We start from the raw sequence: 15,272 nt of genomic DNA, 5'->3' as shown, positions 1-15,272 counted from the left end.
TGAAGTTCTCTGGAATACAGAATTTCATACGGAAGAGAGAATGTAACTGGCAAGCACCTGGGGCTGATATAAAGGCTTAGTTTGCATCAATTACAAATTAAACTGACATGCTTTTACTACAATTGAACTTGTTTTGCCAGTAGTTTAGTATATATTACCTTTCTGTCAGTTAAATATTTGTAATGTGAAGTTTGAGCAAACTTCACCTGCATACAGTTAGTAGGAAAAATCAGTGAGACCAGCTTGTTTAAAATGCTTAGAACATTTTACCCTGTACAGTCCAGCGAACTCCCCTGTCCCTCTCACTTTCTGAAGCGTGTTTTATTTTACAATAGAGAAAATACAAAGTGTAATGTACGTTGTGTTAAAATAACACAAGAACTTTCAAAACATAATCAAAATGAATACTGAAAAGAACCAAGCTGAAGTGTAAAGTAATATAAAATACAAAGCACAAAGCATAACAAAACACTCACATCATGCAGTGCTATATTTCACTGCGCTAGTCTCTTATTCAGATACAGAATGAGAGATCTCACAGTGCTGGAGAATTAAGCCCATTTTCTTTAAGCATTTAGTGAGTTCAGCCCCTGTGAAGTTTGCACAACAATTTCTCTCCGAGCAGGAGAATCTTTGATCATCAGGTACTTAGAGAGAGCAACTCAAAATTAACATTTTAGTACCTCTCTCCCACCCCATACTACAAGTGTAATTTATCATCCTGACTCTTATTTACATAGTTGTCCTGTATTCATTACTGCAGTATTGAAGTTTTCATAATAGTTTCAACAAGCAAATTTCTAATGAGAAAATAAAGATAAATTAGCTATTCGTAAACAATTTAATACACTTTAGAAGGTAAAATAGACCACCTTTAACCCCTTAATAACAAGCACCATACAGGGTACGGTACCTGTTGGTGTTGTATGGCGGATGTGTCCTGGTCTGTTAGTGTGCTGGTCTCACAGCTGTCAGCGAGAACATGATATTTCTGCAAGCCTCAGGAGTGAGGCATTGCAGAAATAGCGTAATGGAGGCCACCGCAGGCTAGTAATCACAAGGACAGCTTGAACCTGTGATCCCATGTCTGTCAGTAGGGTGCCTCCATTACATGAGATGAGTTGCAATCAGCATGTATCTCATGCTGTTGCTGGATGCCTGCATATGAGGCTTTCCGGCAACAATATAGTAACTGTCACAAATGACAGTTACTTAACATACAATCACTGTGATAGCCAGAACCTCTAGGTAAATACCCTGGAGTGTCTAAATTCTACTAATATATACTTTTGTGAAGCAGTTTTTAATTCGGTGACCTCTATTTAGCTTACAGCAAATTTTAGTGGTCAACCAATAATTCCATCTTTGTAGTATTTGGTCTACATTTCCTAAAAATTACTTGGAGACCTAGAGATCTGGGGTATTTGTAAACTCTGGATAACATAATAAATCTATTTGGAGGTATTTTTCTTTAGATACACTAGTTTTGCAGCAAGGTTCCCCTAATTTTTAAGTCTTAGATATATTTATTGTTAATTTATATACCCATATAGGATATCACTATAAATGCCTATTTGTCTGTTAAAAAATGTTAGATAACATGTATGGGTGTGCTTAACAAGAGAGCGGATAATTATGGCAAAACTAATACTGAGCAAAAATGCTTAAATGGCCTGGGTCATTTAAGAATGGAAACAGGGAAAATACTCTTTCCTTACTGGGTTCAGAGGACCAAATTTTACAACACACTGTTCATTTAAATGGGGAGTAAAGTCATACTTATGTATATGTATAGTATAAAGCAGCAGTTAAAGGACATTCTACTAATATTGTTTTAAAAAGAGAGATAACCCCTTGATTACCTTGTTTCTAAGACTTTGCAGACTGCCCCCTTATCTCAGTTCTTTTGACAGACTTGTATTTTAGCCAAACAGTGCTGACTCCACAGGAGTGAGCACAATGTTATCTATATGACACACATACAGTAGCAGTGTCTAACTGTCGAAAAACACCGAGATAAAAAGCAGTTCAATGGCTTGAAAATTAGCATATGCGCCTACCTAGTTTTAGTTTTAGCTTTCAACAAAGAGTATCAAAAGAGCAAAGCAAATTTGTTTATAAAAGTAAATTGGAAAGCTGTTTAAAATGACATGCCCTATTGGAATCATGAAAGTTTAATTTTGACTAGACTGTCCCATTAAAGGGACAGGAAACCCCAACATTTTCTTTCATGATTTGGATAGAACATACAATTTTAAACAACTTTCCAGTTTACTTCTATGATCATATTTGCTTCATTATCTTGTTATCCTTTGCTAAAGCAACAGCATCGCACTACTGGCCACTACTGGCAACACATCTAGTTAGCCAATCACAAGAGACAAATGTGTGCAGGCACCAAGCAGAAGCTAGCTCCCACTAATGTAGGATGTGTGCATTCTTTTTCAACAAGTGATCACAAGAGAACAAAGCACATTTGAAAATAGAAGTGAAAAGTGTTTTGAAAAGTGTCTTAAAATGACATGCTCTATCTGAATCATGGAAGTTTAGTTATGACTTTTATATCCCTTTAAGCACTGCATTGGCATAAAAATGTATTTCAAAAGGAATTTAAAGTTGCTAGCATAGTTTGCAGATCTTTTTCAGAGCAGTTAATAGTTTAACCCCTTGAGAATCCTATTTTGCATGTTTATCTAGTCTAATTTGCAAGGCTAATCAGATGTAAATGAGTTTGTTATGTGGTCCAAGCAATCAAAATGTTCAAGTTTAATAACCCTTTAACATAGATTTTACTTTTAATATCAATATGTATTACCCTCTCTTGCACAAGGATTGCCACTCACCAAGCAGCCCCTCCCAGGTAGGTCCAGTGTTCCCTTTCTGGCTCAGCTCTCTCTCCCATGTCTCTGGCTGTTTAAGCTTCATCCTACGACCTGAAAGATCAGACTGCCAGGGACCCTCAAGACCACTACGGGAAAAAGAGTGCAGGTCTTTTGGATACCTAAGAGAGATTAGAAACCATGTTACACAAATAATAACACTTAAACATGGCACTGAGGGATAAGGGCACAAGGTAAAAGATGGATGACACCAAAGATGGTGGATACAATGTAGGGGTGATATGTAGTTATGTTCTGGATAAATCCCTAAAAAAGTTAAATACTTTAAAGGGACATTGAAGTCATTTACTTTTAGAAAAAGAGATGTTAATTTGCTAAAAAAATAATAAGTAGATTTCTGTCTTTATGCTTATGGGGTGTGACACTATTCACCAATAATGCTGTGGGAGAATTCATTATCATCCAGTGAACTTCTATCCCATGGATTACCTGTGTACATACATGTACTTTATGTTAGCTTCAAAAACTTTGAATGTATATGTTTGGCAAACAAGATGGTTAACATTCCTAAACATTATCATTTCACCCAATGATATAACATTTGTTGAGTCCTTTTAATTTATCTCTCCTAATTTTTAAGCTGTTCTACACTCATTTACTGCTCCCAAGATCGATGTGTTCTTGACTCTGTGTACAAGTAGACAAGGATACTTAGATGAAGAATACACCTGATGAAACGGTCATTACGACTGAGAAATGCGTTGTGTGATACTTTTGCATTTTTAATAAAGTCTGTATTTTAACTTAGACTTTGATTCACAACTTTATACCGGTTTTACTATCTCCAATACAACACTTTATTATTGTGATTTCTTACACATTGGGCTCAACATAGAAGAGCCTACCGTCCCTATTTTGTGCTACACCGTAGGACTGTGTTTGTAAGGACAAGTGCCATTACAAGTCTGGGACTACCACCAGCTGACAGAGTCATGTGCCGAGGGGATAGCTATCTAGACAGCTACAAAAGGTCCAGCAAGCCTTTGTGGCACTTCTCAGGTGCTCTATACTCTGTGAGTATGATATTTTTAGACCATGTACCACTGATTTTGCACTATTGTGGCGCCTTCTTCTTTTCTAATTTTCTTCAGATACGTTTCACTTGTCTCACCATCAAGTTCTGGTCAACTGACATTTTCAGCACAAGTATTTGCATTGTGTGATTAATTGTTTTAAACACGGACACTTGTCTTTGTATTTTTTGTATTTACTTTATGCACCTTGCTGTAAATTTTTGTACTGGTCACTTTTGCTATATATTCACTTTAAGGTGATTTGTGTTTGCTGCACAATTTATATATACAAATTAGGCGCATCCAACATTATTTATAATATATTTAGATGAAGAATCACCTGCATCCTAAAAGGCACATGACATGTTTGGCAGGTTTGGAGATATGCAACCTCTGGATTAAACTTTTCAGAGAGAATTTATCTTTTGGCTTCTTGTGAGAGGACGAAGTACCTGGAGAATCAAACTGCAAAGAAGAGAGACTTTAGAAGGAAGATTTACATAATGTAAAGATAACATCATTTAAATCACCAGTAACTGCAATTTGAGATATATATTTATTACCGAGTACTTACTTTCACTTGAAGACACTTCAGTGATTTTTCAACAACTCTCAAATTCTTACCCACTTTCAAAACACGGGGAGCCTATACAATAGATACAAGTGCAAAGAAATGGACAAAAGAACTAAAAAAATAAACAAACAAGGGCAACTTTACTAGGAAAAAAATTGCAAATCTTATGAAGGACAAAGCAAAAATGTATATTGAAATTACAGTTGACTCACTCTGCGTTTCTTGTTTTTTTGGTTTGCAGAATCATATTTCCCACGTTGTCTTCTAGTGTTGTATTTTGCAAGCTGATACTCTGTGAACTCTAGAAACTTGCAGGTCAAAGCCCGACGCAGACTGGATGGTAGTGGTGCCAGCTTTTCATATTGAGATGCCAGGCTCTGCACAGGGAAAGAAACAAAATTTATGCTTACCTGATAAATTTATGATATGGTAAGTCTACGGCATCATCAATTACTGTTGGGAATATCACTCCTGGCCAGCAGGAGGAGGCAAAGAGCACCACAGTCAAAACTGTTAAGTATCACTTCCCTTCCCACAACCCCCAGTCATTCGAACGAAGGTAAATGGAGAAAAAGCAGCAACACAAGGTGTAGAGGTGCCTGAGGTTTTAGTTAAAAAGAACTGTCTTATATAAAAGGGCAGGGCCGTGGACTCACCATATCCAGAAAGAAACAAAATTTATGCTTGCCTGATAAATGTATTTATTTCTTGACACGGTGAGTCCACGGATCATCAATTACTGTTGGGGAATATCACTCCTGGCCAGCAGGAGGAGGCAAAGAGCACCACAGCAGAGCTGTTAAGTATCACTTCCCTTCCCCCAACCTTCAGTCATTCGACCGAAGTAAAAGGAGAGAAAGGAAATAACACAAGGTGTAGAGGTGCCTGAGCTTTGTATAAAAAAAACTGTCTGAAAGGGAGGGCCGTGGACCGTGTCAAGAAATAAATAAATGTATCAGGTAAGCATACATTTTGTTTTCTTTCTTAAGACACAGTGAGTCCACGGATCATCAATTAGTGTTTGGAATCAATACTCAAGCTAGAGGACACAGATGATAAGGGAGGGCAAGACAGGTAACCTAAACAAAATGCACCACAAGTCGCAGCCTTACAGATCTGTTCTACAGAGGCATCATTCTTGAAGGCCCAGGAAGAAGACACCACCCTAGTAGAATGAGCTGTAATTCTCTCAGGAGGCTGCTGTCCAGCAGTCTCATATGCCAAACGAATAACACTTCTTAACCAGAGAGAAAGAGAAGTGGCAGTAGCCTTCTGACCCTTACGTTTTCCAGAAAAGCAAACAAACAATGCAGAAGACTGACGAAAGTCCTTTGTAGCCTAAAGATAGAACTTAAGAGCCCGCACAACATCTAAGTTGTGCAACAAACGTTCTTTATGAGAAGAAGGATTAGGACAGAGAAAAGGAACAACAATTTCCTGATTAATATTCCTGTCCGAAACAACTTTAGGAAGAAAACCAAACTTGGTACGGAGAACTGCCTTATCTGCATGAAATATGAGATGAGGAGAATCACACTACAAACTGAGAGTTCAGAAACCCTTCGAGCAGGAGAATAACAGATATGACAGATAACCCCTTCTCTAGGTCTTCCTGGAGAAAAGATAAGATCCTTGGGATCCTGACCCTACTCCAAGAATATCCTTTAGACTCACACCAAAAAAGATATTTACGCCATGTCTTATGGTAAACCTTTCTAGTGACAGGCTTACGAGACCGCTTTGGAAAATCCCCTCTTAGCTAAAATCAAGTGTTCAATCTCCAAACAGTCAGCTTCAGAGAAACAAGATTTGGATTAAGGAAAGGCCCCTGAAGCAGAAGGTCCTTCCTCAGTGGTAGTCTCCACGGATGTAGAGACGACATCTCTACTAGATCTGCATACCAGAACCTGCAAGGCCACGCAGGAGCTATTAGAATCACTGATGCTCTCTTGTGCTTTATCCGAGCAATGACTCGCAGAAGGAGAGCAAACAGAGGGAAGAGATATGCCAACCTGAAGTTCCAAGAGGATCTCTCGATCTCGAACCGTACTTTGGGAGCTTGGTGTTCAGATGAGACGCCAACAGATCCAAATCTGGTAACCCCCATTAGGTTTTTAACCAGGAGAACACTTCTGGATGGAGTTCCCACTCCCCAGGATGGAAAGTCTGCTCAGGAAATCTGCCTCCCAATTGGCCACTCCTGGAATGTGGATGGCAGATAAACAGCAATTGTGAGCCTCTGCCCACTGGATGATCTGTGCTACCTCCTTCATGGCTAAGGAACTCTGAGTTCCTCCTTGGTGGTTGATGTAAGCTACTGAGGTTATGTTGTCCGTCTGGAACCTGATAGACTGGGCTAGGGCCAGCTGAGGCCAACACATCAAGGCATTAAAGATCACTCTCAACTCCAGAATGTTTATGGGGAGAGCAGATTCCTCCTGAGAGCAAAGTCCCGTCACCGTTAACGAGTCCCAGACTGCTCCTCAACCCAACAGGCTGGCATCCGTGGTCAGGATTAAACCCAAGAGGGTCTCTGAAAACACGTCTTTTGGGACAGATGTTCTTGCGACAGCCACCATGGTAGGGAGTCTTTTGTTGACTGATCCAGAACTATTCTCTGAGATAAATCTGTATAATTCCCGTTCCACTGAGCGAGCATGCATAGCTTCAGAGGTCTCAAGTGGAATCGAGCAAACTGAACTATGTCTATAGAAGCTACCATCAACCAGATTACCTCCATGCATTGGGCCACAGATGGTCGTGCCACCGACCGTAGGGACAGGCAAGCGGACAGAATCTTGGCTCTTCTGACCTCCGTCAGAAATATTTTCATTGATAGAGAATCTATAATGGTTCCTAAGAATATCATTCTTGTAGCCGGAACAAGAGAACTTTTCTCCAAATTGACCTTCCAACCATGAGATCGAAGAAACGCCAACATGATCCTTGTATGGGATTCTGCTAGTTGCAAGGATGGCGTCTGAATCAGAATGTCGTCCAGATAAGGACCGAATCACTGCCAATAGAGCTCCCAGAACCTTTGAGAAAATTCTGGGAGCTGTGGTGAGGCCAAATGAAAGCGCTACAAATTGAAAGTGCTTGTCTTGATAGGTAAATCTCAGATATTTGTGATGGTCCCTGTGAATGGGCACATGCAGTTACGCATCCTTCAGGTCTATGGTCATCATGAATTGACCCTCTTGAATCAGAGGCAGAATGGAGCGGATAGTCTCTATCTTGAAGGACGGCACTCTGAGGAATCTGTTTAATAACTTTAGATCTAGAATAGGCCTGAAAGTTCCCTCTTTTTTGGGAACTACAAACAGGTTTGAGTAAAATCCGAGACCCTGTTCCTGACTTGGAACAGAAACAATCACTCCTAAGAGGGAAAGGCCCTGTACACATTTCAAGAATGCCTCTCTTTTTATCTGGTCTACAGATAATCTTGAGAGATGGAACCTGCCCCTTGGAGGAAAAGTTTTGAACTCTAACTTGTACCCCTGGGAAACTATGTCCACTGCCTATGGGTCTGGGACATCCCATTCCCAAGCTTGCGCGAACAGAGAGAGTCTGCCCCCCACTTGATCCGATCCCGGATCAGGGGCAACCCCTTCATGCTGACTTGGATTCAGCTGCAGGTTTCTTAGATTGCTTCCCCTTGTTCCAAGACTGACCAGGCTTTCAAAAGGGCTTGGATTGTTCCTGTTTGGGAGGCAGGGGAAGGCTTACCTCTGTTTGGGAGGCAGGGGAAGGCTTACCTCTGAAGTTATGAAAGAAACAAAAATTTGTATTCTTCTTGTCTTAAGGCAGAAAGGATCCCTTACCTCCTGAAATATCGGAAACAAGGTCTTTCCCTTGTAAGGGATCACCAAAAGCTTAGATTTAGATGACACATCAGAAGACCAAGATTTAAGCCAAAGTGCTCTACGCGCTAAGATTGCAAAGCCAGATATATTGGCCCCCAACTTAATGACCTGCAAAGAAGCGTCAGTGATAAAGGAATTCGCTAACTTCAGAGCCTTTATCCTATCCTGAATATCCTCCAAAGGAGTTTCAGCTTTAAAGGGATTCAGACAAGGCGTCAAACCAATAGGCCGCAGCACTAGTTACTGTAGCAATGCACACCACCAGTTGCCATTGTAACCCTTGATGAGTATACATTTTCTTTAAAAAAGGCCTCCAGCTTTTTATCCATAGGATCCCTGAAAGAGCAACTATCCTCAATCGGAATAGTGGTTCTCTTGGCCAAAGTGGAAATCGCCCCTTCCAACTTAGGAATCATCTGCCATGCCTCCTTTCTTTAGTCGGCCACTGGGAACATCTTTCTAAAGACAGGAGAGGGTGAAAAAGGAATTCCTGATCTCTCCCATTCCCGGATAATAATCTCCGTGGCACAGTCTGGTACTGGAAACACCTCCCCAGGTGAGGGAACATCAAAGTATCTATGTCATTTACTAGACTTTTTAGGGTTGACAACGATAGGCGTATCAGAGTCGTCCAAAGTAGCTAAAACCTCCTTTAACAAAACACGGAGGTGTTCAAGCTTGAATCTGAAGGAAATCACTTCAGCATCAGAAGAAGGAATTACACTATCTGGATCTGAGATTTCACCCTCAGAGGCTACTGAAGTATCCTCCTCTTCCAACTTATGGGAAAGAGCAACTTGGTTAGCCTGTACAGGATCTGATACTTTACTCTCTAAACTTCCTCTTACGTTTCTCCTGCAGTAAGGGAATGGCAGCTAGCCCCTCAGATACCGCTGAGGACACCTTAGCATCAATTTCTGCCTTCAAAAACATTCCATCAAGAGTTTGTGAGGAACCGCAGGGCACTGCCTGAGGCGGTAATGTAACTTGGGGCACTAGAGGAGGAGACTGTGGCATTGCCTGAACAGTATCCACCTGAGAGAATGGTGGCTCAGAAATAAATAGTCTGTCTTTATACATCAGAGTTCTTTCGATGCAAGAACTACAAAAAGGCAAAGGAGGTTCAACATGGACATTCAAACACATTTTGCACTCTATATCAGGCATAGTCTCTAAGTCTATCTTGCAACAATAAGATTTACCCCCCCCAAAAAAATTATGTACTGTCCCTTTAACTGGTAACGTTAGATAACAAACAGGACATTGGTTACAAAAAACACAGTTAAACAAGAATGCCTCTCTTTCTTACAAGCAATTCTTTTGATCTTTAAAAAACAAACCCCCACAGAAACTTTTATTACAAAGGACAATGGAATAAACGGTCTGGCCCCTTTACACCTCAGTGTTAAGCTGAGGTGCCTACCTGATCCTTGACTAGCACAGAGCTCTGGAGAAACACGCTTAGCTGCTGCGTGTGTAAACCGCCATAAGCCGACAGCAGGGAAAAGGCGCAAAAGTCCCAGCGTGCCCTGCAGCCGGAAGAAGAAGCTCCTCGCCTCTTGACATCACGGCCAATGCCGTTTAACGGACCGCAATTGCATTGGCTTTCTACTTAAAACGTTAAAGTAAAACGACTGCCAATACCAGCAGTCTAAAACACTGAGCCACCAATAAAATAAAAATGTAACACAATATTACATTTTCTACTCTCTCTGACCCACCATTGGAGTGTCCTGCATCCTGTCAAATGTATCCTGAACTTAGGACAACTTAGCCCCCATAATGATGCAGAAGTTAATAAAGTGCCAGGGTTTCTGAATTAACTGTCTCCTTCAAAAACTAAAATGACACTTACCTGCACCTCTGACTGTCCGACAGGAGGACATCTCACCTGGTATGAGAGGAAGCCACTCCTCACAGAGACCTAAGGATAGAAGAAGGAACAGAGTAAGCCTACTCTGGCATTCTGTTTGAGGACAGCATCTTGTCTGGAAAACGCAGTGAGGCCCACCCCACAAGTTCCTGACTGCTTAAAAGCTACCACAGCCCTACTGAAGAGATCAACGTGGAGTACAGCTAATCTCAGTATGACAGGGAAGATCAGAGCAAGCCTGCTCTGGCTTCAAAATTAAACAAACTATCTTGATAGAAGAATCTTATACAGACACCTAAAGTGATAGTTAAAGAGACACTAAACCCAAACATATTCTGTCATGATTCAGGTAGAGAAGACAATTTTAAACAACATTCCAATGTACTTCTATTATCTAATTTACTTCATTCTTTAGATATCTTTTGTTGAATACATTGCAGTGCACATGAGTGAGCCAATCACATGAGGCATCTAAGTGCAGACACCAATCAGCAGCTACTGAGCCTATCTAGATATGCTTTTTAGCAAAGGATATCAAGAGACTGAAGCAAATTAGATAATAGAAGTAAATTAGAAAGCTGTTTAAAATTGCATGCTCTTTCTAAATCATGAAAGAAAAAATTATTATTATTATTATTATTTATTTATAAAGCGCCAACAGATTCCGCAGTGCTGCCCATGGGTACAAGGATAACAGTACAATGGAGAAACAATACGATAATAATAATAAGACAAAAATTTTACAGACAAATACAGGAGGAATTAAAGGGCCATGATACCCACATTTTTTCTTTCATGATTTAGAAAGAGAATGCGATTTTAAACATCTTTCTAATTTACTTCTATTATCTAATTTGTTCTATTCTCTTGATATTCTTTGCTGAAAAGCATATCTAGATATGCTCAGTAGCTGCTGATTGGTTACTGCACATAGAAGTCTCATGTGATTGGCTCACCCATGTGCATTGCTTTTTCTTCAAATAAGGATATCTCAAAAATGAAGCAAAATAAATAATAGAATTAAATTGTAATGTTGTTTAAATTTGTATGTTCTATCTGAATCATGAAAGAAAGATTTTGGGTTTAGTGACCCTTTAAGGGCCCTATTCCCATGGGAACTTACAATCTAGAGGGGTAGGAGGAGTGGAAACATGAGGTGGGGACTGCAAAGGTGAGAATGATATTAGTCAGGAGATAGAGGGTAACTGTTAGTTAAGTGAAGTTAGTTTGTTAATAAGTTGGGTGATAAGCTTCCCTGAACAAAAAGGTCTTTAGGGAATGTTTAAAGGAGAAGAAGTTAGGGGCAAGTCTGACAGCTCGAGGAAGTGAGGTTTGGTGCCGCACGAGAGAAGTCCTGTAGTCTAGCATGAGGGGAGGTGATGGTAGAGGACGCAAGAAGCAGGTCATTGTTGGATCTTAGGGGGCAGGCAGGAGTATATGTGTTGATGAGTGAGGACAGGTAGGGTGGGGCAGCATTGGTGAGGGCTTTGTAGGTCAGGGTGAGAATTTTGAATTTAACTCTGTTGTTAATGGGGAGCCAGTGAAGGGACTCACAGAGAGGTGCAGCAGAAACAGAGCATCGAGAGAGGTGGATTAGCCTGGCAGATGCATTTAGGATGGATTGGAGGGGAGAGAGGCGGGAGAGAGGGAGGCCAGTTAGTAAGTTGTTACAGTAGTCAAGTCGGGAAATTACCAGAGAGTGGATTAGCTGTCTAGTAGTTTCAGCACTTAGAAACGGACGAATTTTGGAGATATTGCGTAGGTGGTTGCGGCAGGATAAAGAGAGCAATTGGATGTGGGGAATGAAGGACAGATTTGAGTAAAAAAATGTGTGTTTCATGTCCCTTTAACAGCTTTGCTGTGGTGCTCTCTGCCTCCTCCTGCTAGCCAGGAGTGATATTCTTAAGAAAGAAAATAAATTTATCAGGGAAGCATAAATTTTGTTTTCTTTCCTAAGATATGGTGAGTTCATGGTATCATTAATTACTGTTGGGAACCAATACCCAAGCTACATTACACAGATGATTAGGGAGGGAAAAGACAGGCAGACCTAAACAGAAGGCACCACTGCTTGAATAACCTTACTCCCAAAAGACGCCTCGTCCGAGGCAAAAGTATCAAATTTGAAACATTTTGAAAAAGAGTATGCAAAGAGAACCAAGTTGCAGCCTTGCAAATCTGTTCCACAGAAGAAGAGACAGCCCAAGTAGAATGAGCTGTAATCTTCTCAGGAGGCTGCTGTCCAGCAGTCTCCTAAGCCCACCAAATTAAACTTCTCAACCAGAGAGAGAAAGAAGTAGCAGTAGCTTTCTGACCTTACGTTTCCCAGAGAAACAAACAAACAGGGCAGAAGACTGGCAAAATTCCTTAGTCGCCTGTAATTAAAACTTTAACCACACACAACATCCAAGTTGAGCAACAACGTTCTTTATGAGAAGGATGAGGACATAGAAAAGGAATCACAATTTCCTGATTAAAATATATGTCTGCAACCAATATAGGAAGGAAACCTAACTTAGAACGAAGAACCGCCTTATCGAAAAGAAAAAGATGATAAGGCGAATCATACTGCAAGGCTTGGAATTCCGAAACTCTCCAAAAAAAATTAAAAAATAACAATAAGAAACAAAACCTTCCAAGATAACAAATTAATATTTATGGAATACAACGGCTCAAACGGAGCCTGCTGTCAAACTTTAAGAACAAAGTTAAAGCTCCAAGGAAGAGCAACGGACTTAAAAACACAGGTCTGATTCTGATCAAGGCCTGACAAAGAGAGATTGCACATCTGGCACATCCACCAGACGCTAATGTAGCAAAAAGAAAATGCAGATATCTGACCCTTTAGGGTACTGCCTAATAAACCCTTCTCCAGACCTTCCTTGTGAAAGACAAATCCTAGGAATCCTGACCCTACTCCAAGAGAAGCCCTAGGATTCATACCAATAAAGAGATATACGCCATAACTTATGGCAAATCTTTATAGTAACAAGCTTACAAGCTTGAATCATGGTCTCAAGACCGACTCCATGCTTAGACAGAACTAAGCATTCAATCTCCACGCAGAAAGCTTCAGAGAAACAAAAGAAAGGGCCCTAAATCAGAAGGTCCCTCCTCAGGAACAACCACCAAGGTCAAAGAGATACATCCCCGCTAGGTCAGTATCCAGATCCTGCAAGACTATGCAGGAACTATTAAAAATACCGAAGCCGACACCTATGGATACGAGCAAAACTTGTGTAAGGAGAGCAAACTGAGGAACAGGGATGTCAGACTGAAAACCCAAGAACAGTCATGGATTTTAACAAAGCAGCCTGCTGATCTGTAGATCTTTAAACATAACGAGAAAATCTGGTGCACTGCCATCTCCAACTCCAACACCCTTCATTTGAGGGTTAACCTGGAGAACACCTCCGGGAAAAGCATCCACTCCCCGTAATGAACCGACTCTCAAGAAGTCTGCTCTCGGCATCTACTCCTGGAATGCGAATAGTGGACAGACAACAAATGTGAGCATCCACCCACCGAACAATGCACGCCAATCATGGCAAAGGAACTCCAGGTTCCTCCCAGGAGGTTGATGTAAACCAACTCCAAGATGGTTATGGAATAGCAGACTCCTACTAAGTCCATAGTCACTAACCTAACAGGCTGGAGTCTGTGGTCATCATTACTCAGGAAGGTCTCCTGAAGCATGTGTCCCGAGACAGATGCGCCTGCGAAAACAACCACGTGAAGAGTCTTCTGTCGACAGATCTAGATCTATCCTCCGAGACAGAACCAAATGATCCCCGTTCCACTATCTGAGCACACATAACAGCAAACTCTCAGATGGAATCAAGCAAGGGATGATGTCCAATGAAGCAACCATCAGACCAATAAGTGCATAGTGTTAAGCGTTTATATTTGTTAATAAAAAAAATTCACTTGAATCGGAGGATGCGCTTTTTTTCTTCTTTTTAGATTGTACTACTCTTTATCTGAAGCATAAGAGGCAACAGATAGAAAAGCAGCACCCGGCACAAGTTTGCTTTAATAAGAAAATCGCCTGCAGCGTCCACCACCTCTTTGAGATTTATTTGAAGGAGGGGAGATGAACATAAGTGAGCTGTGTTTAACATAACAAGATTACTTGGACAGACTCACCATTTCTATTACAGGTCGCATATACACAATTAATGAACATTGTACAAATTACAGAACTCATTCCTGTGTGCACTCATATTGATTTATATATGTGGTAAATTTTTATCAAGTTTTACTAATATTATAAGTTGTCCGATTTGCTACTGACTTGTATAGAATTGGCATTTATTTTTATTTACTTCATATATCATATCACATATATTTGGGGAATATCTGTGTGACTTACGTTAGCGCCTATATATCTTTTTCTTGTACTCCATACATTGAGCCACTGAAGACCAAACAGTAGAATGTAGAGAGACAAGAGGAAAGAATCCTCGATTTTTCTGACCTCTGCCAAAAATATTGACAGAGATAGGAAACCAATACGGTCCCTAAGAAAACTATCCCTGTAGCTGTAACAAGGGAATCCATTTGCAGCTTCACTTCCCATCCGTGGGGATGAAGAACAGACACAATCTCTGTATGAGATCATGCTCGTTGAAAGGATGACGCCTGAACCATAGTGTCGTCCAGGAAAGGTACCACAGGAATACCCGAAACCTGATCACTGCCAAAATAGCCCCCTCTGGGAGCCGTGGCAAGGCCAAAGGGAAGAGCTACAAACAGAGTATTTGACAGAAAGGCAAAATTTAGGAACTTAAAAATACACGTCCTCTAGATCTATGGTCACCATGAACCGACCATCTTAGACCAAGGAAAACTGAAAACCATTGGTTCCTATTTGAAGGACTGTACCCTGAGAAAACTTGTTGAGATACTGTTTCATAGGAGGAAAAATTCAATTTTTCGGGAACCACAAACAGGAATGAAAAGAATTCTAGACCCTGTTCCCTTACAGGAACTGGAACTATCACTCACACACCCTCTATATGGAATTTAATTGATCTTTTTTAGGAC

The 15,272-nt window shown here is 40.6% G+C and overlaps 1 protein-coding gene across 1 annotated transcript in view; it reads right to left on the bottom strand.

Moving 5' to 3' along the window:
* The window catches only part of LOC128649140 (telomerase protein component 1), a 207,021-nt gene that overhangs the window by 150,086 nt on the left and 41,663 nt on the right, over positions 1–15,272 (bottom strand). The window contains exons 8-11 of the mRNA XM_053702232.1: positions 4,700–4,864; positions 4,488–4,559; positions 4,254–4,378; positions 2,844–3,001 (exon numbers count right to left, since the gene is read on the bottom strand). Coding sequence (XP_053558207.1) covers positions 2,844–3,001; positions 4,254–4,378; positions 4,488–4,559; positions 4,700–4,864 — 520 coding nt within the window. The remainder of the gene's footprint in view (positions 1–2,843; positions 3,002–4,253; positions 4,379–4,487; positions 4,560–4,699; positions 4,865–15,272) is intronic.

The sequence above is a fragment of the Bombina bombina genome, chromosome 2, assembly GCF_027579735.1.
Source record: "Bombina bombina isolate aBomBom1 chromosome 2, aBomBom1.pri, whole genome shotgun sequence".
Taxonomy (NCBI): domain Eukaryota; kingdom Metazoa; phylum Chordata; class Amphibia; order Anura; family Bombinatoridae; genus Bombina; species Bombina bombina.
The sequence above is the reverse complement of the archived record's forward strand: the minus strand, read 5'-3'. Positions and strand labels throughout refer to the sequence as shown.